The sequence below is a fragment of the Podarcis gaigeae genome (genome assembly GCF_964106915.1).
Source record: "Podarcis gaigeae genome assembly, chromosome: Z".
Classification (NCBI taxonomy): Eukaryota; Metazoa; Chordata; class Lepidosauria; order Squamata; family Lacertidae; genus Podarcis; species Podarcis gaigeae.
Window position 1 is genome coordinate 49,562,071 of NC_139691.1, and position 24,326 is coordinate 49,586,396.

At 46.5% G+C, this 24,326-nt stretch overlaps 1 protein-coding gene across 1 annotated transcript in view; it reads right to left on the reverse strand.

The window, feature by feature from the left end:
* The window catches only part of HS6ST2 (heparan sulfate 6-O-sulfotransferase 2), a 132,926-nt gene extending 120,321 nt beyond the window's left edge, over window positions 1–12,605 (reverse strand). Inside the window, exon 1 of the mRNA XM_083723013.1 lies at window positions 11,396–12,605. Coding sequence (XP_083579139.1) covers window positions 11,396–11,934 — 539 coding nt within the window. The 5' untranslated portion in view covers window positions 11,935–12,605. The remainder of the gene's footprint in view (window positions 1–11,395) is intronic.
* Window positions 12,606–24,326: the final 11,721 nt, after the last annotated feature.

The following is a 24,326-nucleotide window of genomic DNA, read 5'->3' on the forward strand; positions in this document are numbered from 1 at the left end:
CATAAGGCATCGTTTCCACACTTAGCAACATTGAAGCACATCAAGATAGCAAACCACTGATTGTTCCCAAGTTAACCATAGTTTCCTGGTCTGCTCACACTGTGATGGAAATGTGTTTAATTGGAGAAGGGAATGCTTTTGCACCCTAATATTCTGCTTCCAAAAATCTGTATTAGCTTGAACATAGTTACAGAAGAGGCAGAATGACCTCCACGAATCTCAAAGAGATGCTCCTTCCATACAGATCAGAGATAGGGAGGGTGGAGAATCTGTCCAATTAGCTTTAAAGATTAACTTTTTATGCAATCTCCTTCTGTTTACTGTCCTGATCAAAGGTTAGTTTATTGTACTGGCCAACTTAAACGGTTAACTTGACGAGTTTCTGAAAATGTTTTGTCACTGCTGATGTGTAATGGACAACATGGCAGTAATTATGTAACGAATAGGACTTCTGCTATTTGTGACTATTACAAACCCTGTGACTATAGACAAACCCTGTGACTATTACAGTTCCCATCACTGTATGGGGACTTTACTGCAGTAAAGTCAATTTAAAAAGGGTATTGTCTTGCCTGAATACTGGTTGAATTTTTATTCATTTAGTTCTCTACCACAAACTTAGAGTGTTTGTGGTACAATGTCAACAGTTCTAAACGCTGATGTTTTAAGGTTTTATTTGTGGGTTTAGATATGTATTTGCCATCTTGTGAATTCCTGCACATAAGTGCTGGCCTGTCCACTTTATCACTGTTGACTCTTCACTGGTGAACGCATTTCCACCAAGCAACCCAAAATAAGCAAAGTGACTGGACTTTGAGAGTATTCATATACATGGGCTTTATGCTTTATGTGGGTGAGTGTCCAGGAGGTTGTATCTAGCTAAGTCATCCTCAGAGTAGACTCACTGGAATGGCCTTAGCTCTGCATGCAGAAGGTCCCAGGTTCCATCCCTGGAGTCTCCAAGTACAGCTGTAGGAGACTCCTTGCCTGAAATCCTGGAGAAGCTGCTACCAGTCAGTGGAGACGATATGGAGCCAGACTGACCACTGGGTCTGACTCAGCATGAATGAGCTTCTCCCTAATTGCACAAGTCACTCATGCAGACAGCACTGGCATGACGTCCACTGGGGACTGCAGAATATTCCAAAGCAAAAGCTTGAGTTATGTCCCGGCAGAGATAGGATTTCTGACTGCTGCTCATTTCTTTGCTTTACTGTCATTTCGAGTCTTCTGTCTCTTCCCCCCTCGTCACACTCACCTCTCCACAGGACTCATGTGCGTTATCGATGGGAAAGGTCTATTAAAATGACATCTACCTCCAGGATGAGAAAACACCCATGACAACTGAAGTAGCTTTTAAAAGCTATTACATGCACACACCCCTTCACTACTGTCAAAAAAGGAAGTCCAGGAGATTATGACTGACTGCTGAGTATTCATTTAAAATCCAGCTACAATTCCAGAGGCAGACACATGACCACAGCAATGGCATCTGGGAGGTCTTAAAAATTAACCAACTTGGTGGACTGCTTAATGATTTTCCTGCATGTTGTAGCAAACATAATGTGCTATGCTAAAGGCTGTGTGATTTTTAATTGCACCTTCACTGGTTATTTTAGAGTATTTTTATTGTATTGCAATTTGCATTCCACTGAATTAAAAGTGTAATACAATGCAATAAAATAAAAAATATAAAAGAAGGAACAAAAATACAATTAAAAATCACTATAGTTAATGTGGGCATGCCCAGTATTTGAAATTTGCCAGGTGCAAATTTCAGCCACTTGTGACCAAGTGAAGATGCCTGGGCGCCAAATGTCTCCACCATCTGGAAGTGCCTGCCTAGGCATCCTTCGATCTTGACTGTTTTCACACACTAGCAGCACGTCCTATAGAATTCTCTTTGTTATATTTTATCTGCACAATCAGAATGAATTTCAGGAACCAAAAGGTCCTATGGAAAAATACAAATTTTGAGCCATCCAGCCCCAAAATGGCAACAAGGCATTCTGTTTTGGCAACTGTAACCCTGGTTTAAGGAGCCATTTGGAGCCTAGCTTATTTATCCGAGTTCCTACCACTGGGCCGCATGCCCTGGGCCACCTGAATGAAGCCCACGAACCACCAGTAGCCCAAGGACTACAATCAATCATATATTATAGAGCCACAGATCCATTAAAACAAAACTAAGTAAGAGTATGTTTTAATGATCACATTTTTATTCTTACAGCACAATATGATACCAGAGGGGAAGAACTTGAAATACAAATGGCAATTAAGAGTGAGTGTACCCCCTTATGAGACATTTAAGCAGAAAAGAGGAACTTGGCCACTAACTCTGTCATTAACTTGTTTGTATCAGCCAATAAGCTCACTGGAAGGACAGATCCAATACTTTGGCCCCCTCATGAGAAGAGAAGACTCCCTGGAAAAGACCCTGATGTTGGGAAAGAGGGAGGGCACAAGGAGAAGGGGACGGCAGAGGATGAGATGGTTGGACAGTGTTCTCGAAGCTACCAGCATGAGTTTGACCAAACTGCGGGAGGCAGTGGAAGACAGGAGTGCCTGGCGTGCTCTGGTCCAGGGGGTCACAAAGAGTCGGACACGACTAAACAACAAAAGCAGCCAATAAATATTCCAGATATACCTCCTAGCATCCTTCTAGGGTGTTTCCTTATAAGGGGCAAAGTGGTCCATTATATTCAAAAGAGGCATGGCCCAGATTAGGAATCCCTAACCTAGAACAGGGTGGGAAAATTCATGGCTCTCCAGATGTAGCTTCACTGCTACTCCCATCAGCCCTGACTATTGGCCCTGCGGCTTGGAGCCAATCCAGCAACAGCTGGAGGGCCATCGGTTCACCATCCCTGACTGCTAGAGAGCGTGTTTGGTTTTTAAAGGAAAACTCAATTTAAACCACAGGGACATTTGCAAGAGTCAATGGTTTCTGGAAAGCCTCCAATATAGCTTGTTATGCACTCCTGCCTCAAACACCACTGCGAGTATCTCCAGAGGTCCCTGTTGCTTCGTTTTTCTCCTTTTTACAACATGGACCCTGGATTTATTGCTACAGACAAGTTAGGTAGATGCTTTCCATAATAATTAGCTGAGGCTGGGAAGGCTCTCAATTCCTTCAGACTCTCTTGCCCAGGTGTTTGGATTTTTTGTTGTTGTTCCTGGATGTTTTTTTCTGCTTTCCTCGCCAGGAGCTCTGTGGTGTCTATGAGTCAATCAAATGACCCAGGAAAGTAACATTTTCTCCCTAATCCAGTCTCCCATAATGAACTGACCGGTACTAATTTGGGATTAAGACATCCAGACACAGGACTGTTTCAAAGGAGATGGAAATTCCCAGGCTAACACTACTTGGGCCATGTACCCTGACACCCTAGTTGTAGAAGCTGTTCCAAAGTAGTAACCCCTTTGTTTTCAGGGATTGAAAATGTGTGATTATTTGACTGTTTGATTATTTGATTGTTGTTAGCCGCCCTGAGCCCGGCTTCGGCTGGGGAGGGCGGGATATAAATAAAATTTATTATTTATTATTATTATTATTGGGGGAGGAGTGTCAGTGAAAAAGAATTGGGGTCAATGCTTCACTTCCTTTTGGAAACCACAAGGGAACCAAAATATTCACAGAAATTCATCACTGCTGATGTAATGCTGTCATACAAATCAATTGTGCAGCCTGCATTTGGGATACTGTGAGCAGTTCTGTCAACCCCACCTCAAAAAGGACATTGTAGGTTCAGAAAAAGGCAATCAAAATGGATAAGGGGGTTCAGCAAATCCCCCAAGAGGAAAGGTGGCAGCATTTGGAGTTTTCATTTGGAGAACAGGCAAGTTTATAAAATGGTGCACGTTTGTCTTTGTCTGTTGTGGCACTAGAACTTGGGGACACCCAGCGAATCTGAATGATGGAAGATTCAGGACAGAATTTCATGCAGCATAGTTAAACTATGGAACTCATTCCCACAAGAGGCAATGGTGCCCACCAGCTTGGATGGATTTAGAAGAGAATTTGGCAGATTTGTGGAGGATAAGGCTATCAACGGCTACTAGCCATGATGGCCATGCTCAGCGCTATTTTTCTAGAAAAAGAGGTGCCAGAGGTGGACACCTCCCTCATTTTCTTAGAATGGCAATGTCACCCACCCGAGAGGTGCCAGAACTTAGATCTGTCGAGTTCTGGCTGAAAAAAGGCCGGCAATGCTTCTGAATGCAGTTGCTGCAAATTGCAGGAGGGGAGAGGGCTCTTATGCTCAAGCCCTGCTTGAAGGTTTCCCATGGGGGCATATAGTTGGCCACCATGAGAAGAGGATGTCAGGCTAGACGGGTCATTGGCTCACTCTGCTCTTAGCTACTCATTGAATCATAACGGTATAAAAAGGGAAGTCCCATTAGTATAAAAACTCAGAGACAGAGCACTTGCCTTGCAGGCAGAAGTGAGTCTACCCCATTGTGTCAAACAGGTCTTACTCTCAGGGTCTAGGATTGTAGCTTTAGAACAGCCTCCCCCAACCTGGTGCTCTCCAGAAGTTTTAGACTATAATGTCCATCAGCAAGTGAGCTGGCTAGGGCGGATGGGAGTTGTACTCCAAAGGATCAGGAGAGCACTAGGCTGAGGAAAGCATCCTTTAGAAAGAATGTCAGGGAAAGCTAGCAACTAACATGAGAATACAGTTATGGTATGATACCTGGAAGATCTGTTGAAAAGGAGGCCCAAGGCTGTAGCTCTTTTGTGTTTTATCTCTGCCTGATCTCAGCAGAAAGAACTTTGGCTAATCCCTCACCAGCTGGTGGCTGTTAGACTGACAGCACAAAAGAAACCAAGCACAAGTTCATCTAACAGGTGTGAGGAGGAGGGAAGAGAATGATGTTCACACCCAGGTTTCCTTTTTTAGCACACACAAACTGCAATCACAATAATTGCTCATCAAGACGACATTATTTCCAGGGGAGGAGGCTATCACCACAGCTAGTAAGACGGCTATGCAATTATTTTATTAAAAAGGATGAGTACAGAGACATTAAAACTGTTTTAGGGGTTGTTGTTTTTGGGTGGGGGGGAGGAGGGATTCTACAAGAAAAGCAAAAGTCAGCACATAAAGAAAAAAATCCAAAATTCACAGGAGGGCAATACCTGGCCAACCAAAATGTTGCAAGCTCCCTAATTCTCCAGAACTCTTTATCTGGCTAGATATTAAACTAAGCAGCCATGGGGACGGGGTGGGGGGGGAGGGGGGGAGGGGAAAATGCTGGATTATTGTTAAAGGCGTAAAGCAGGAGTGGGAAACCTTGGGGCTGGGGCCAAATATGGCTTGCAGCCCTCTGTATCTGGCTCGCAGCCCTCTCCCCAGGCCACGCCGCTCACTGCCCCTGCTTCACACCCCGCCCCCCCCTGCATGTGCTTCTGCCTGGCTGGAATGTGTCCTTGAGCTCTGATGACGCCACTTATTTGTCTTGATGGAGGTGGTGGGTGTACCTGTGTCTGCCTCCAGGTCACATCTTTTGCTCCACCCACTTTCTGCCTCTGGCCGTTACTGGCATGCACATGAACACACAGGCAGGATGATGAGCACAAATTAAATCCTGCTGGGAACAGAGTGGTGCTGCTAATGCAGGATTAAACCCTGTCCTCCAAGCCCATCAGCTGATGCCACTATGTGATGTCAGTTGATGGCTGGATGGCCATGATTGCAGGGAAATGGCCTGGTGGGCCAAACTGGGTCCCAAGGGGGCTGGACGTTCCCTACTCCTGGTCTGCTCTCACTTGCAGCAGCCCTCCAGGGTCACAGGCAGAGACGGGCTTCCCCCTTCACCAGATACCTGAGACTGTTAACTGGAGACAGGAGCCACATCAGGGAGAGGTCACTGCAGGAGAAGGTCACTGCAGGAGAAGGATCTAGGAGTCTTGGTTGACCACAAACTTGACATGAGCCAACAGTGTGACGCGGCAGCTAAAAAAGCCAATGCAATTCTGGGCTGCATCAATAGAAGTATAGCATCTAGATCAAGGGAAGTAATAGTGCCACTGTATTCTGCTCTGGTCAGACCTCACCTGGAGTACTGTGTCCAGTTCTGGGCACCACAGTTCAAGAAGGACACTGACAAACTGGAACGTGTCCAGAGGAGGGCAACCAAAATGGTCAAAGGCTTGGAAACGATACCTTATGAGGAACGGCTAAGGGAGCTGGGCATGTTTAGCCTGGAGAAGAGGAGGTTAAGGGGTGATATGATAGCCATGTTCAAATATATAAAAGGATGTCACATAGAGGAGGGAGAAAGGTTGTTTTCTGCTGCTCCAGAGAAGCGGACACGGAGCAATGGATCCAAACTACAAGAAAGAAGATTCCACCTAAACATTAGGAAGAACTTGCTGACAGTAAGAGCTGTTCGACAGTGGAATTTGCTGCCAAGGAGTGTGGTGGAGTCTCCTTCTTTGGAGGTCTTTAAGCAGAGGCTTGACAACCATATGTCAGGAGTGCTCTGATGGTGTTTCCTGCTTGGCAGGGGGTTGGACTCAATGGCCCTTGTGGTCTCTTCCAACTCTATGATTCTATGATTCTATGACCGTGAGCAACACCATGGAAGGGGCATCTCTAGGGCCCAGGTTAAATCGACAAGCCAGGAGGTTTAATGTGATGTTAATGTAATCTTGTTATATTTATAGCACTGGAATGTTGGGTTTTAATGTATGTTCTCATACTTGCTATTATGCAGTCATTTTATTATAAAAAAATTCCTTCCAGTAGCACCTTAAAGACCAACTAAGTCAGTTCTTGGTATGAGCTTTCGTGTGCATGCACATATTCTTCAGATATGTTATTGTGATTTTTTTCTTGCAATGGTTGATTTTGAGATGCTTTCCTGCTTCCTTTGCTGCAAGCTGCTTTGAGCATGATTCTTTTTTGTGGAAAAGTGTCATACAAATACAATTATGAATGAATGAATGAATCAGGCTGAGCCTGGGGTCTTCTCCTATGCAGTAACAGGACCCCCCCCATCTGATCTCTGGCCTGCTTCACCTGGAAATAAGGGCAGAAGGTGGAAGGAAACATCAACTAGCCTTAGGATTAGACCAGGTTTTGAAACAGTTCCACACTGCAAACCCTCCCTATTTTACAGTAGACAGATCCCCAACCTCATGTTTGCTGATCCACAAGATGGCTTGGCCACCCAGATTCCCAAACTGGATCTCTCTCTGTCTTACAAAGAGTCAGGTTTGGGGTAAGGGCAAGGAGGCTGGAACAGTTCAACAAACCTGGAGCCTCGCCTATAAAAGTCTACCAAGCACATGGATGGAATAAAAGAAGGATCCAGGGTCTTGAATGAGCACAGTTAAGATTCTTTCTTTCTAAAGGGATTTTCAGATGCATGCAGCCCTGCAAGGAGAGAAAGGAATGGAATTCCAAAAGGCGCACAGAGAGACAAAGGAAAGGATGGGGGAGACAAACAAGCCTGGGGTCTCATCTTGGAATGAAGACAGGCAGAAGGGTAATGATTTTGAGCCTTCACCATAGATGGCAGTGTGGCGTTAACTGGTGGGAAAGAAATTTGAGAAAGACAACACACAACCGGTTTCACATAAATCTGTGCTTAGACCTGATGGTTCAGATAGCATGCAACAGAATGAATATTAAGGAAATGTGTCTGGCAGCCACAGAACCACAGAGTTTTGCTTTTTGTGCCACCTACCTCATATTTACCCTGCCTATACTAGGATAATCACAGTTGTATATGCTTTTTAAAAATCAAATTTAAATTACAGTTAATTACTGCAATCAAGTATTTTTTTAAAAGTATCCAAGGCACTGTTTGGAATGGGAACAAATGCCCTTATCAGCAACACAGCTTATCATCACAGTCCAGGCTTTTCTTTTCATTTTTAATGACTGCACATATTTAGAAATTTCAAGTACCAGAAGATGCCAAACTTAAACCCAAACCCAGTTCAGGAGTGAGAAGTCACCTTGCTTCTTAGAGCAAAGATTTAAAATATACTAAATTCACAGATGATTCTCAAAAATCAGAACTCTGCTCATAAGCGCACCTCCGTGGCTTTAACAACACAGCGGCTTTCAGGTCTGATTAGAGACCTAAAAGAAATAAGAAAAGATTTGAACAGAGAGATAGAGATGGAGAGAAAAGAGCCCCCTGGATAAAAAGCCACAGAGTAGCTGTTTTTGAGAAAGGTTTCTGAAAAGAAACCATTTTTTTGCAGAAGAACTTGGTCCTATTTGTATGTGACTTAAAACAACTAGGATTCCCCCAAAAGGCAGCAGAGATCGTCTCCTGGATTTATCCACAAACCACAGGCCTTCCTTCCACAGCTGTCACAAACAAAGCTGCCCGTAAGCCACGCCACTTGGGTGAACCACAAGCTTCATTGAAAGCTCTGCTGAAGAGAAGCCACAGCCTGCACATCCCTTTGTTCCAAATAGCCATTTTAGGATGGATCTCTGCTGTGCCTCTTAGCCCTGTATCACACACCCACACACCCTTCCCTCCTTTGTGCCCCCCCCCCCGCTGCACACACAAAGAAGCTCTGTACTGTATATGCTTGTCCCAAATTCATATGCAGCTCAAGTCACTGAGTATCTGGGACTCAGTGGTTTCCTTGGTTCACAGCTGATCTGTGCACGTTGTGCTTGTGATCCCAAGGCATTTCACACTTCAGAGCAACTCAGGATATACCCCAGACAATCTCCTGCTACAGCTCTCTCCCTGGGTCTCCAGTCAAAAAACTAGAAGATATTTTATATCAGTGACCAAGACCAGTCATGCAAAAGCACAAACAGGCAGCCAATGCAAAGGACCCTGGAACAAAGAACGCAGAGACATAAAATTCAATTACTGGGAGAGACCCCTGAACCTCAGGAAAGTTTATCCCATCAGTCTCCAGAAATTGGATTAGTTGACAGCCCCAGAGTTGTTTAAACTATTTAAAATAGGTATTTTGTATGCTAAACAGGGGCTCTGTTTTTGAATTGCAAATACCAAGCAAATCATTATCTCAGTTCCTGAGATGGACAAGGCTCCTGGATTAACAAGCAGCTGCTGCTCATGTCCTTCCAGGTGCAATGTTTGTAGTTGGGCTGAGAAAAAGAAGAAATTAGGGGACGCAAATAAAGCGGAAACTCAATGAGAAATAAAAAAACACCTCTGGCAGTAAGTGAAAAGAATTAACTCTGCATATTTCATGTTTTACAAAGGAAGGTGTGGGCCTCCCTTCCATTACTGTCCCTACTCGATCCCAAACATGCTAGGTGCTAGATGTGGTGCTCCCACTGGCAGTAGGGAGGTGGGTGGGCATGGAAAAATGCAGTCCCTGGAGCAAAGAAGTGCAGCATGAACTTTCAAAGCCAATGAGAGGTCTTGCGCAGCTCAGCAGAGTCTACCTTCCTCAAACAACCAGCATCAACAGATGGAGAAAGCACATAGAGAAGTTGCAAGAGCACCTTCACCTTGACTCTGAAAGGGCTGTTCATCTGCCTCTCTTTCTCTCACACACACCCTCACACAATTTTTATGACACATTCAACCAGCCTTGTGCTAGACAGCACTGTCTACAAAGAGGCGACTTCATACTGAACTGAAAATGCTATTTTGGACACAGGACCAAAAGCAAGATATCTAGCTGTGTGGGAGGGCAGAATTAGCTCAGAGGAAGGGCAGTGAGCTTACAGCAGAAAAGATAAGGCTGTGAAGATAAGGCCCAGTAATTCCTTAGGTGTCTGGGGCTTTGAGCCTGCTTGGTAACACCATCTCACTGAACAATGGGCAACCTGTGGACCTTCAGACGTTGTTGGCCTACAAATTCCATCATCCATGCTGGCTGGGGATCATAGGAGTTGGGATTCCAATAACATCCAGAGGGCCACATGCCTGAGATCTAGTATCTCTTGTGTGAACCGACCTAAAATCAAGAGATAGGTACCACCGCTTGCTAAATCAGTTTTCTCCAGCATGGAGCCCTGCAGATATTTTGGACAACAGCCCCCATCAATCCCAGCCATGCTGATGGGATTTGGAGTCCAGGAACATCTGGAAGGCACCCTAAATAGTTGGGTATTGTTTTCATTGTTAGCTCGGTCTTAAGTACTAGCCAATGGGCGATAAAGGATGCATTTCGGGGAAAGGCAGAGGACTTTGCTTACCCAAAAAAATGAAATCAACTTCAAAACAAAACAAAAACCCGTGATACACTTGAATAACCCACATTCATGGTTCCTGCTAATTGCAGAGGGTGGAAGAACAGAGCAAAAAAAAAAAAAAGAGGATCTTTAAGGTTCCCAAGCGCAAACTGGACAGCTGTAATGTGCAGAGATGGTAACAGATTACTATAAAATTGCTCTTGAATGGGCAATGGGGGAGGGCTGGAGGAATTGCCAGATCATAATGTCCGGAAGGGGGAAGGATACCTGGGAAATATTGGAATGCTTTTATTACTGTGCTAGAACACTGGAGTGAGAATTGAAAGGGTTGGAGAGATTACATGTTCTATGGAGCGAAAGATTCTCTCTCCAGAAAGGAGAAATGAGGCGGGGGGAGATGTACTAACCCTCCATAGGTTTTTTTAGAGGCAAGGAATTTTCTGTTTGCAAAGGATGGGATGAAACCAAGAGGAACTCTAGATCCCAGTATGTTTTTAAGAAGCCAGGGGTAGAACACCAGATCCTAACCCAGTTTCCTCAAAAAGAAATGTGGATTGGGAATTATTTCCAGGCAGGCATCTCATGGAAGGTTCCACTGGGACCAAGGGAACTATTTCCCCCCCAAATCAGGTGTGCTTGGGATTGTGAGACCAAGTTGGACTCTTCAGGGTTTTTACTCAAAAACTGGGCAACAGGAAGATCACAAGGGCTCTCCATGGAGATAAGGAGAGTGGAGGATAGCAGGCCTCAATTCTGTGCATGTTTACTGCAATGTAAACCAGGGTCTTATTCCCATAAGAACATAATACGAGCCTCTTGGATCAGGCCAGTGGCCCCTATAGCCCAGTATCCTGTTCTCACAGTGTCCCTACAGGGAATGTTGAGACAGATGTGCCACTGGCCTGATCCAGCTGGCTCTTGTGAGGTTCTCATGGGAAGACGACCCTGGTTTCCTTTAGAGTAAACATGCACAGGATTGAGGCCTGCCATCCTCCACTCACTTTATATCCATGGAGAGCTCTGGTTCTTATGGGTCACCAGATAAGGCCAATTGCTCATTTAGCCCAGCGTCTTCTTCCCATCAGGGCCGGCTGGGCTGCTGAACCAGACGGGGCATGGGCCTGATCCAGGGGGGTGTTGTTCTGAACGTAGTAAGGTGACGCGCCGGCCGCCCCAGATGGGCCCGCTCCATCCGTAGGGATCTCCCTGCTTTGTCCCCCGCCCCGCCTGTGTCTCACCTGGTGGGGCGCAGCTTGGCGTCCTTTTTGCTGTCCACCACGGCCGGGACGCAGTTGGTCAGCTCGGTCCAGTCGGCGTGGAGCCCGCAGCTCCAGCCAGTGGAGAAGCGGGAGAAGAGCCAGGTCTCTCGCTTGCCCGGCCGGAGGCAGGTGCACTTTTTCTGCCCGGCCTTGCACTCGCAAGGTTGCTCCAACTGGATGTTGCGCACCAGGTGGCGCCCGAAGGTGGTGCCGCCCGTCTTCTGGATGTGCAGGAAAACGATCAGATCGTCGCCAGCGATGTGGAAGTCCACGCGGCGCAGCAGGTCGGCTTCCGAGAAGTTCAGGCGCGGCACGAAGCGCGGAGGGCTCTCGTCCTCCGCCCGGTAAGGGTCCCCTCCCTGGCCGGCCTGGCGCGCCAGCAGGGCGGACGGGGCGGCCTCGGCCAGGCGCTGCCGCAGCTGGCACTCGCTACCCGGGCACACGTACTGCAGCACCAGCCCCCCGAAGAGCAGCAGCATCACCAGCGCCGCCAGCCCCCGGTGCCAGCGCTCCTCCATGGCCGGGGCGGGCGCATCGCCGCCGCCCGACGGCCCCGGTCACCGCCCCGCCAGCGTCGTCGCCGCCGTCCTCCTTCTCGCCGCTGCCTCCATACCGGTGCGCACCGAAGAATGGCTCCCTCCACCTTCTCCTGCCGCCGACGCCGTCGCTCTGCCTGCCCGCTGCGGCTCCAGCGCCCGCCCCCGGCCCGCCCCTCGACGGCTGCAGTCCCCGCCTCAGGAGCGGCCTCTCCACTCAGAAGAAGCCTTTGTCTTTTCTGCCGGAGCGCCCCCGCCTCGCTTGCCTCCTCTTCCTCCTGCTCGGAAAGGCAGCCGGACCCACCCCGAGCGTAGCGCCGACCCCGGCAGGAGCAGAGACCGGCTTAGTGGCCCGATCCTCCACTCCAAAGACGCGCCTCGCTCTCCTGGTTGCTGGCGCGGTTTCTCCCTATCGCTCCTAGGAAGAGGCGCCGCTGAAAGATTCACACGTCCTGGGGAGACCTGGGCACTGTCGCTCTTCCACGCAGCTTTCTCCGGCCTCCCCCCCCCCCCGTCCAGTTTGAGAGCCTCTAAGGCCGTCTCCTTTGCCTAGAGCCATCATTTATTTCCCTCTCTCACACACGCGCACATATAATGCCTGCCTTCCATGTTTCCACCCCCTGGGTTGGCAATGGCTTTTCCCAACTGATGCCCTCCATAAGTTTCTGGGACTCCCATTCCCACCATCCCTGACGAGGCAGGCACTGTGATCTGAAGAACACCAGCCTAGGGTTGAAGGCCAGTCTCAGGGATCACACCAGAATACATTCAGCAGGGGAAAATGGCCTCTCTTAGTAGGTGAAGAAATTGACACCACCAGCACCAGCTTTCATCAGAAGGTCTCAAGGTTTAAAATTCAGAATTGAAAACGTATGGGTTAAGAACACTAGATGCTACCACGAAGCCCAAAAGCAAACCAGGAGGGCAATAGTTGCAAGTGTGTCCCCAGCATAATGGAGACTAGGGCTGAGTGTAACAACACTCAGATGCGCACGGCCTCTGGATATGGAGGTTCTATTAATCAGAGCTAATAAGAACATAAGGAAAGCCTGGTTGCTGGATCAGACCAAAGGCCTATCTAGTCCCATTTATCACAGAGGCCAAGCAGGTGCTTAATAGAAGCCTACTGGTAGGACATCATTAATGCCATAATAGAGTTGGAAGGGACCCCTAGGGGTCATCTAGTCCAACCCCCTGCAATGTACTTCATTTTATGCCACCTTTCTATTACAGGTGGCACCGTGGGTCAGCGCATCTGGTTGTCCACCAGAAGGCTGGTGGTTCATTTGGTGGGGAGAGAGACTGTACTATTATAAAGTGAGCCAAGATGAAGGGCATATTGCTAACCTCTCCCACTCCCCCCCCCAAAAAGTATCCAAGGCATGGAACCCATCAAGTTAATTTGATTCCATTTAAGTTCCACTCCTACCCAGAATAAATGTGTCATTTGAAGGAGCTGTGTTGTGAAATGTTCAGTTTGCAAATGGCTATGTATTTCCATTCCACTGTTTCAAGCAGTCTGAAGGGGGGGATGAGTATATTCAATCCACTTGTTTTTGCTTTAACTATGATATATTTACTTTAAAAATTAATAGACACATAAAGCAAGGAGGGAGGAGCCCTACACATTGACTGCTAATTCATTGTGGGAATCGGAGGTCGTCTAATTTTGATGTGAAATTAATACATACCATAAAAGAGGTAATGCATATAGGGGATGGTGCTCCCTGACAAACCATTAGCAAGAACAAGCTAAAATAAGCAATGATCAGTCCTTCACAGTTGAGGTATCATTGCCCATCTTCCTGCATCAAGCCAGTTGCCGCTTACCAAGCTGAATGTGGGAAATGGATGTGCACTTTCCATTTAGGCTGGAATTGTGCCTGTCAGATCTGACCAGTCGTTCCACACCTGCCGCTACCTGGTGCCTTCAGCATGCAAAGCAGATATTCTGCTGTTGAATGAAACCCACCCCCTTCTTTCCATGCTTCCGTGCTTCAAGAAATATATTAGCATGACTTCATTCAGCATTCACAGGGCCCCCCATTCCTGATCTCGAAGCATCAAGGCTGCTTCCCTGCACCCCTTCCGGACCCAGGAGCCTGGTGGGGGGCAAACGTTGCAAGAGGGTGGCTGATCTTTGAGTGAAGGGCTCCGGGCAGGGAAGGCTGCCCAGATTGCTACAATGTGATACACGTAATGTAGTATAATGAAAGATAGGCAGAAGGCATATTTGGCACACACACACAGAGAGACCCTCCTAGTGTCCCTATTTTTCAGGGATGTCGCTGATTTAGAGAAGCCTTCTAGGGCTGCCATATGTTTGGACTGTCAAAATGGCATCCAGTTGGATTTTTGCTGAATCAGTAAAAAAATGTTCGGTGAAACCCGGACATATGGCAACAAGAGCAATTTTTAAAAGAAAAATGCTGTAAAAAGCCAAAAAAAGGAGCCCAAAACCTTTTTTTTTTTTATTAGAGAAATGTTGGAGGAGATAAATAACTATACAACCTTTAGAAGACATCTGAAGGCAGTCCTGTATAGGGAAGTTTTTAAATATTTAATGTTTTATGTATGCTGGAAGCCATCCACAGTGGCTGGGGAAACCCAGCCAGATGGGCAGGGGATAAATATTCTTATTCTTATTAAACAGCATGTCCCTATTTTCGTTGGAAGGTTATGTATAATGTTTTCGCCTGGTGCTCAAAGATATGCAATGAAGGCACCCGTTGAGCCTCCCTGGGAAGAGCATTCCACAGTTACCAGGAAGCCACCACAGCTCATGCCAGCACCCCCTTTTTATTTTTTAAAGGTAAGAGCATATGAATGAATACTAGCTGTGATAGCTGGGCTCCTGAAGACTCCTGGGAAGTGTAGTTTGCTAAGGGTGCTGAAAATTGTTAGAGACCTCTGTTCCCCTCACAGAGCTACAATTCCTGAAGTGGTTTCACAATCAATCTTCCTTCCTAGGAGACTCCGGGAATTTTAGCTCTGTGATGGGAATAGGGGTCCTCCCAAAAACTCTCAGCACCTGTAACAGACTTCAGTTCCCAGGATCCTTTGGGCAAAGCCATGACTGCTTAAAGAGGTATGAGGCTGCTTTAAATGCATACAGTCATATCTCAGCTTGAAGTAGCTTCGGGATAAGTATTTTCGGGTTGTGCACTGCAACAACCCAGAAGTAACGGAGCGCGTTACTTCCAGGTTTTGCCGCTCGCGCATGCGCAGGCGCTCAAAATGACGTCACACACATGCATGGAAATGGTGAATCGCGACATCTGAATTGCGTTCACTTCAGGATGCGAACAGGGCTCTGGAACGGATCCTGTTCGCATCCAGAGGTACTACTGTACTGCAAATGGAGCCTAATGCTGTGTCACAAAAGAGGCCTGTGTGTTATGTGTGAAAGGAGCCTGCTGACAAGTTTTTGTATACATTTTCAGCTTCAGAGTGGTGTGCATCCAATGTAAGAACAGGTGTATTCAAAACAACAACAACCCCCAAAAATCCTGTGATCCAGACATGAAAAGTTTAATACATTATGAGTTAAGACCAACTGCTGCAAGCACTTTCTGGGGCAGAACCTGGTAAGGTAGGTTTCAGAAACGGGATTGACATTGTCTGCAGAATAGCTCTTCCTTGCCTCGAGTTGTTTGAAAGTGAGACATCAGTACTCAGTGACCCACAGGGACTCGTCAGCAGTGCAAGAGATGACTAATAATCCTTCATGATGTGACAACCTGTGCCTGAATGGCTAACGCAGGCAGATTGCAAAAAAAGGTGAGCGAGAGGGGAGAAGCAGGCATCAAAAAGCAGCTTTGATTCATTCCAACAATATCTGCTTTGGAGGCATGACATGCAAAGGATGCTGTCAGATTGTCAGAAAAGGACAGCAGAAACCAACCTCGGTTATCTGCCAAGCGCAAACACAACCGTACTGGTACAATGAGGTTGCAAATGCACTCAATGTCGTGCTTTTTTTGGGGTGGAGGTAAGCAGGGTAAGCAGTACCAGCACTTTGTTGTTGTTAAAAAATGTGACACTTACTGTAACAACTTCATGGTGAGTAAAGGTAAAGGACCCTGACAGTTAAGTCCAGCTGCAAACAACTCTGGGGTTGCGGAGCTCATCTTGCTTTTACTGGCCAAGGAAGCCAGCATTGTCCGCAGACATTTTTTCCGGGTCATGTGGCCAGCATGACTAAGCCGCTTCTGGCGAACCAGAGCAGCACACGGAAACGCTGTTTACCTTCCCGCCGGAGCAGTACCTATTTATCTACTTGCACTTTGATGTGCTTTTGAACTGCTAGGTGGGCAGGATCGTGGTGAGTACCGGCACCTATTTTTCTAGAAAAAAAGCACTGACTAAAGGGTTCCCCTTTTCTTCAGACCCATCATCCCTTTGCCACCCTCCTAAACATCACTTTCTGGAAAGTCATTTGGAATTCCCAGCTGCCCCCGCACATGCAATTGCATGCCTCCCCTGTCCAAATTCTGCAAACTTATGTATAAAGTATTGTTTTATTGTTCTCTTGTTGAACCACCGCAATTATTTTTCTCAGGCTTGTGAACAACCACTTTACATAGCAATGGGGGATTGGGGAGCAGGACGGAAAGATTCCTGAGCCGGGTTGGGGGCAGAAAAATTCAGAGCAAGGCGAAGTGTCCAGAACTTGGCCGTTTTCCTCTCTCTCTCCAAATACTAGAGCTCCAGGTCCTCAAATGACATTGGTGGACAGTAGATTCAGAGCAAACAGGAGAAAGTGCTTCTTTGCACAGTTTAACCTGTGGAACTCACAGGCACATGGGGTGGGAGTGGCTGCTGGTGTCAGTAGTGGTCCCAAGGAGCTTGAGTAAATTCATGGAGGTGGGCAGGACCATCAACAGCTGTTACATCACCACAACTAAAAGGGCACCCATGTTCAGAAGCAGTATAGCTCTGAATGCCAGATGACAGAGATGACAGAAGCCTGTCTGCTTCCTGGAGCCATCTGCTTGGGCACTGCAGGAAACAAAATGTTGGTTCAGATGGACCTTTGATCTGATACAGCAGGGCTCTTTCTCTGCCCTTAAAGAGCCATTTCAAGATAAAATTGCAGAAGTGCAGTGAATTTTAAAAACATTTATTGATGCTTCTTTAGATTCCTCATAATAATTACCGCATTATTATGGAAATGGGGAGAGAGCCTTCCTTTATCTTTTGAGCAAAGACAGTCATGTCTCTGGCATACAGAGCTCATACACAGGTCCATTTGAACCAATTACAGCAATGATTGTTGGGCATTTAAGCTTTGTGATTTGGCCCATGATCTAGGTGTACCTGAGGCACAATCAGATTGAGTAGGCAGGCAAATTCAGGTTGCATTAGCTGGGAAAAAGCAAGGGCTGCAGAGGGAAGCAGCATGCTGCAGGAGGTGGGTCATAGGTCTGGTCCAGGACGATTCTTCTTCTTGCACAGCACCCATCTCATGCTGGCTATCATCCCAATTCTGGATTCTGACCTTTGACCAACAGGGCAAGGTCTGTTTGACCACCCTCCAAACACCATAAAATGCTATGGCAGTGGTGACATCACAGTCCTTGCAGTGATATGGCTATCAGCATTATTTACATTTTTTACATGGATTTTTTCTCTCTGCAGGAGGGCCTGATGATGGGATGGCTCTTAGACACATTCCGAGTCCCTGGACTCCAGTCAAAGATGGAATAAATAAGAGCATCTCATCAGTCGCGGTTCTTAGTAGTGGCATAAAATTGGCTGCCGAAGTGCTGAAACATCATATTCTGTCTTCTGATGAGGACAGCCTGGGACAGCTCCAGGAAGCTGGATGGAGGGGAGGGAGTGAAAATCTCTCTCCCCGCACCTCCGAGATGCCCATCATGTTGGAGGTGGGGATTCAAGGCAGCTTTCGCCAGCATACCTGCCACTCATTTGTCTGAACAAGCATGAAGATGGGGACTAGGAATATCACATCTCTCTACATCCAGAGAGCAATTAAGCGGTGTGAAAGATAATTAAGGCCTTGCAGAAGATCTTGAAAAGGGAGATTATCAGGAATGGGAAGAACACAGGACAGCAATGGGGAGGGGCAGCCCAGAAGGTGCAAAGTGTTGGCCTCACACGTGTGCTTGCCTGCGTGCCTGCGTGTGCACACACACACACACAGGCATCGGAGAGAAGAGCCCTGCTGGGTCAAACTTGCAGGTCTCTGGCTTTAAATAAGTTCTGTTGTCTTGTATATTTCCTTTTAACAGCTTTTTCTTTAAAAAAAGTGTGTGTGTGTGTGTGTAATATGGATTTATTTATTCATTTCCTTAAGCAATGAATACGCTGCTTAACTACAGTAGTCTCTCAGTGGTTTACAATTATACAATATAAAAAACATTGTGGCAGCATCCACACTTTGGAACTCCCTGCCTATTGAGATCAAGCAGGCATCTTCACTGTACAGTGGTACCTTGGGTTAAAGATGCTTCAGGCTACATACGCTTCAGGTTACAGACTCCGCTAACCCAGAAATAGTGCTTCAGGTTAAGAAATTTGCTTCAGGATGAGAACAGAAATCATGCTCCGGCGGCGCAGTGGCAGCGGAAGGTTAGCTAAAGTGGTGCTTCAGGTTAAGAACAGTTTCAGGTTAAGAACAGACCTCAAAAACGAATTAAGTTCTTAACCCGAGGTACCACTGTACTCTGAAAACATCCATGTTTAGACGAGCCTTCCCAGAAGCTTAGAAAGTTAAGGTGATTTTAACTTTTGTATGTTTTAAAGTATGGTTTTAATCCCCCCCTTGATTTTCTTGTTTCATCTTCTGTAAACCGCTTTGGTTTTTTGATTTTTTTTACAATCAAGCAGTGTATAAATTTCATGAAATAAACACACCTCAGAGGGTTGTTGTGGGGATTAAATGAGGAGGGGGAGAGCCATATATACCACCTTGAGCTCCTTGGAGAAAAAGGTAGGATATATATGCTGCTTGCCACCTCCTCAACTCACCACCCACCTCCTGGTCTCCACCTTCATTTTTCTCCGCTGCCACCTTCACTGTGCCCGGTCTTATCTGGGCTGGCTCCAGTTGCCTCAGCAGAGGTGGCTGGGAGAGGAGTAACCTTCTGTGTTTTGCCTCAAGCGGCAAAATGTCTTGGGCTGCCCCTGCTCCACAGCCTAAGTTTAAAAAAAAAGAGAGAGAGAGAGAGAGAGAGAGAGAGAGGAAGTAAATTCCATATCAAATAAACACCCGTCTCTCTTGCTGAAACTCTTAATCCTAGCTCAACTCCACCTGGCCTACTTTGAGACAAAAGTGCCATATTAGCAAAGTTGCAGCAGATAGCCTCGCATAACTGAGGGCTGCATTCAGCAGTAATTTCATCACATCAGAGAAACAGGTTATTAAAACACTCATAATGTATGAGTTGCCTCCATTTAAGCAGTGTTTAACACTTCAGGGAAAACTCTTTCCTGACAGAGCCAAAGTTAAGTAATAAGGAGACTGCATTTTTCAGACCTGCCTAGAGGAGGTCCTAGCAGATCTGGTATAGAGTGCTATAACCCCAAAGCACAGAAGCCCCACTCCAAATTGTGAACATTTATGTTGCTTTATGCAGCTTTAAGGATATCTGTTTCTATGATGCAGTGCCATCACAAGCAACCTATGCACACACCAAAATTACTGACGGTTTACTCCCATCCTTAACACTACAAAACCCATGTCACACTGAGACCATATCTGAACTCAAACATCCAAGGACTTGATTTTGCAGAGGTGTGGAAAGTGTGGCCCACCCCGTGGCGTTTTGACTCCCAGCTCCCATCAGCTGCAGCTATCATAGCCAACAGTAATGGATGATGGGTGTTATAGTCCTGAAATATCTGGAAGGCCACAAGTTCCCTGCCCACAGACATAGAAGGAACTGTTGAGAATGAAACAAAGGCTGAGAACACACAGATTTCAGTTTGGGAAATAATAGTTTTCCTGTTAAAATCCATTGTCCCCCCCCCCCCAGGACAGAAGAAAAACCTGCTAGATCAGTCCAGTGGCCTATCTTGTCCAGCCTCCTGTTCTCACAGTGGCCACCCAGATGCCCCAAGGGGACCAGAGAACAAGAGGCTTCCCCCCTCCTGTGGCTCCCAGAAGCTGGTATTTGGAAGCATTTACTGTCCCCAACCCTGGAGACAGAGCATAGCCATTGTGGCCAATAGCCTCTGATAATTTTATCATCCAGGAATTTTACACATCCTTTCTAACCTCTAGGCACTGTAATGGAGATACATTTCATTGATAAAAATGAAGAGAGAGGTTTTAGTTATCACCCATGAAAGTGCTTTAGCCTGCAAACCTGTGCACACTTACCTGGGAGTAAGCCCCACTGAACACCACAGGCTTAGTTTTGAGAGACCTGTACAGGATTGAACTGCCAGAAATGGAAAAGGGGCAGGCAGGGTTCCCCTCTGTCCTGGGAACATTTAAGAGCCTGTTGTGAACCCATATCTGCCCCCAAAACAATGCAGGGGAAGAACTGAGTTGACTTCCTCTGATACTAGATCTGAAGAGGTAACGTCAACCCCCCTCCCCAGAGCAGCATTTTAACAGCCCTGATGTCTCTGCAGCTAATATCTATTTGCATCTTCAAAGCAACACACTGATCTTTGAACTTTCCTTCTTTTGCAGCCGCTCCATTTGCTCCTAGCCTGAAAAGAAAGAAAGAAAACAGTTGCTGCTATTTTAATCCAGTAACAAGAATAGGAGAAATACTCCCATCTTGGGGTAGTTGACTTTTTAAAGACACTAAAGAGAGAGGGGAATCATAAAAAGCTGATCTGGAAAACTCAAGTACTGGTTTCCTACTGAAGAACCGCACATAGAGAAATAAGCTCCTTTTCATTTCCCTGTGATGCAATAAAGTACAAATTGAGAAGCCCCATTCACATGGGGTGGAGGAGGAAGACCTGGATCTACTGGTAGATCTCCAAGTGATCTGTAGCAGATTAGCAAAGGTTTCTGTCTCCCATTTGTCTAATAGTAGGAATAACTTTTTCCCCCTAAGCCCCCACCCCTGTGCAGGGGCTGGGGGAGAAATTCAGTTCAGCTCACACTGAAAGGGAAACCTGCCTATTTCAGGACTTTCCTGAACCAGCCCAGGAACTGAAACACAGGCATCCTTTGAAATTTGCACTTCTGCGAATTTCGTGATGCAGTTCTCCAAAGAGTGCTCACAAAGAATGCACATATTAGTAGACAATGTGCATAAAACGAATATATCAGGAATCTCAACATGCAGTCCAATTTGAAACCACACCAGATCCTGCTTAGCTTTGCAAATGCACTAGAAGTTTTATTGCTGTACCAGTAGTAGGATAATGACAATGAAGAGGAGAAGGAGGAGAATATTCTACAAAGGACTGACACTGATCTTAACAAGCTGGAAGGTGTGCAGAGGAGAGTGACCAAGACGAGAAAGGGTCTGGAAACTTTGAGTTGGGTATGTTTAGCCTGGAAAAGAGGAGGCTGAGAGAATATATGATAGCTATCTAAAGGGCCAGCCCCATGGAAGATGAAACAAACTTGTTTTCTCCTCCTCCAGAGGGTAGAAATGGTGTGCCTCTCCTTTCATAAATCACCACGACAGTTGCTTTAGTTGATATTCCTGCATTGTCAGGGGATTGGGATCCTTTCCAACCCTACAATTCTGTGATGGAATCCCAGGAGCTGCAGTTTGTTAAGGGTGCGGAGAGTTATAGAGCTACAATACCTGTGCTCCCTGAGAAGAGGGATTGATTGTTAAGCCACTCTGAGACCTGTAGCTCCTTAAAGCAGAATAAGGGTCTCCTTAACCCTTAACAGGGTTATCTAGTGTGTGGTGGTGGGTGGAGCCACAACTACCTAAAATGATATAATACTGCTTTAAATGCAGCAGGTTTTTTCAATAAGTACACCATTGTTATGTTGAAAGCAAGTTTACTTGATCATAACGGTGGCTGCTGGGGAACCCACAAAAGTGGAGTCCTCAGGCTTCTACTGAGGCATTCCCTCACCTTAGCTGTACACCTGTGCAGAAATTAAGTCCTGTTCTCAGAGGAAGAGCACCCCTGCATGGTCAGAGCTGGATGCCTAATTCAGCAAGAAGACCAATGTGCCTACTTTCTATCAGGCTAGGTCAAGGTTGAGATTTTTCTGCCCAAACGATATTGACAGTCTTAATACAGTCTGAGTAAGCAGATTCTCCCAACAGTATCCTTTCACATTCTCTTTTGTAGTTATTACATCTCTTCCCATGTAGGCTATCAAAGCACATATGATAATTTCCACTACAGGCCCATCTCTCAGACTAGACAGAGGATTAGATAAGCAGCGGCAGAAAGAACAAGGAGTGCCGTCTTGAGCTCTTTGTGGGGGAAGGCAGAATATTAATGTACAAAAGAAATTTTTAAAAGCTAGATGGCGGCCCCAACCCTACTGCTTGCAAAGGTGGAAGCTAGTCGTAGTATTATGCCATCCCTTCTCATTTGCAGTGGTACAATATCAACTCTCAGAAGGAAAATGAAACAGGAACAACAACTGTGCATCTGACCCTCCAACACCAAGGCTTCACTTGGAAGCTCCACAGAAAATGCACCAATCCTAATGCAGCCTCACTCTGAGTCAGACCCTGGGCCCATCTCACTCAGCATTGTCAAAACTGATTGGCAGGTATCTCAGTTACTGTATTTTTCGCCTATAGGACGCATTCCCCCCCCCAAAAAATGAAGGGGAAATGTGACTAGGGGGGAAATAATTTTTTTTCTTTATTCCCCCCCCCCCCCAAAATGAGGTGCACCCTATGGGCCAGTGCGCCCTATAGGGTGAAAAATACAGTAATTCAGAACTCCAAATTTGAGGGAGGCAACTCAGTAGTATTCCTGCTTCATGAACCCAAGATGGTTGCACAATAAGCACATCCGAAATGTCTCCATGACTGTGTACCTTCCCCTTTCTAAATACTGCTGTGGACATTTTGATTCCTCATTCACGAGTAAGCAGAGTTAAACAGGTGGCAAAGAAGAAGCCAGTGGAGTGTGGATTTGCCCCCTCTGTTTTTGTCTCCTGAATTCACAGCTCATGTGGAAACAAAAGCAGCCCCATTAGCCATGGCTCCGTGGATGCCCACACTCTGGATGCAACCAGCAATTTTACTCGTTTCCAGACCAAACCCATTCAATGCTTTTGGAATGTTCTTTTCGCATTGCTGCATGAACTGAGATGACGACTTTTCTATCAAATGCCTTTGAACGAACGCCACAGACACAGTTCTTGGACATCAGGCCTTGGCACAGCAACCATTAGGTATGGATTACATTACTATTAAACTTTTCTGACATGGAAAGGAGACGGCACACCATTATGACTGGTTAAGCTAAAAGACCGGTGAGCTACTTTATAGGTGCCCAGGCATGATTATAATTTAATATTCTGCAAGAATTTGATAGGATCATTGGCTAAACAAGCAATCCACTCCAGCAGAAGGCCAAGGTTAGAAGCTAATGCCCATTAGGAGAGGCTGAGAAGCATCTGTAACAGAACCGAAACAAAATGTTCACACACATTTTGAAACTGGGCAAAATCCCAAGGTGAGAACATTGGGTAAATCTCACCAGAACATTCCAACTTGCCTTGTTCTGAATCAGCCCAGTAGTCCACCCAGCCAAGCCTAGAACTATGGAGGGGGAGGGTTGTTGTTCATCTAATCCAGCTGTGGGGAACATTTGACACTCCAGATCAGGGGTCGGCAAGGTTTACCTCACCTGGGCCAGTTCACTCCAGCGGAGATCACTCCGTGGGCCAGATCGCACACACACATGCCTGCAATTTCCGGTGTCTGTGTCTGCATAGACGCAATTTCTGGCGCCGCTGAAGCAAGTCCCTGCGCCAAGCTGCACCGGTTTAGCACAGTGTGCAGGGACTTGCCGAGCGGGTGGCTCAGTTTGGGGGCTGGTTAAATGACCCCCGTGGGCCGCTTGTGGCCCATGGGCCTTAGGTTGCCAACCCCTGCTCCAGATGTTACTGAACCACAGCTCCCAACATCCCTGGCCATTGGTTATGCTTGTTGAAGCTGAAGGGGGTTATGGTTCAGGACAGTGGTGGCTAGTGCACATTGGGAGGTCAACAGTAGAGGGAGCTAGAGCCAATGACAGATGGTGCCAACTCATTCTACTTTTGTCCTCATCCTGCTCCCTGCTCCATTCTGCACAGGCCACACTGAAGCTAAGGATGCGGACCATTTGGATTCCTTCGAATCGGGATTCAGGCCTCATCATGGGACTGAAACTGCCTTGGTCGCACTGGTTGATGATCTCCAGCGGCCTAGGGACAAAGGTGAGAGCTGTTTCCTAGTTCTGCTGGA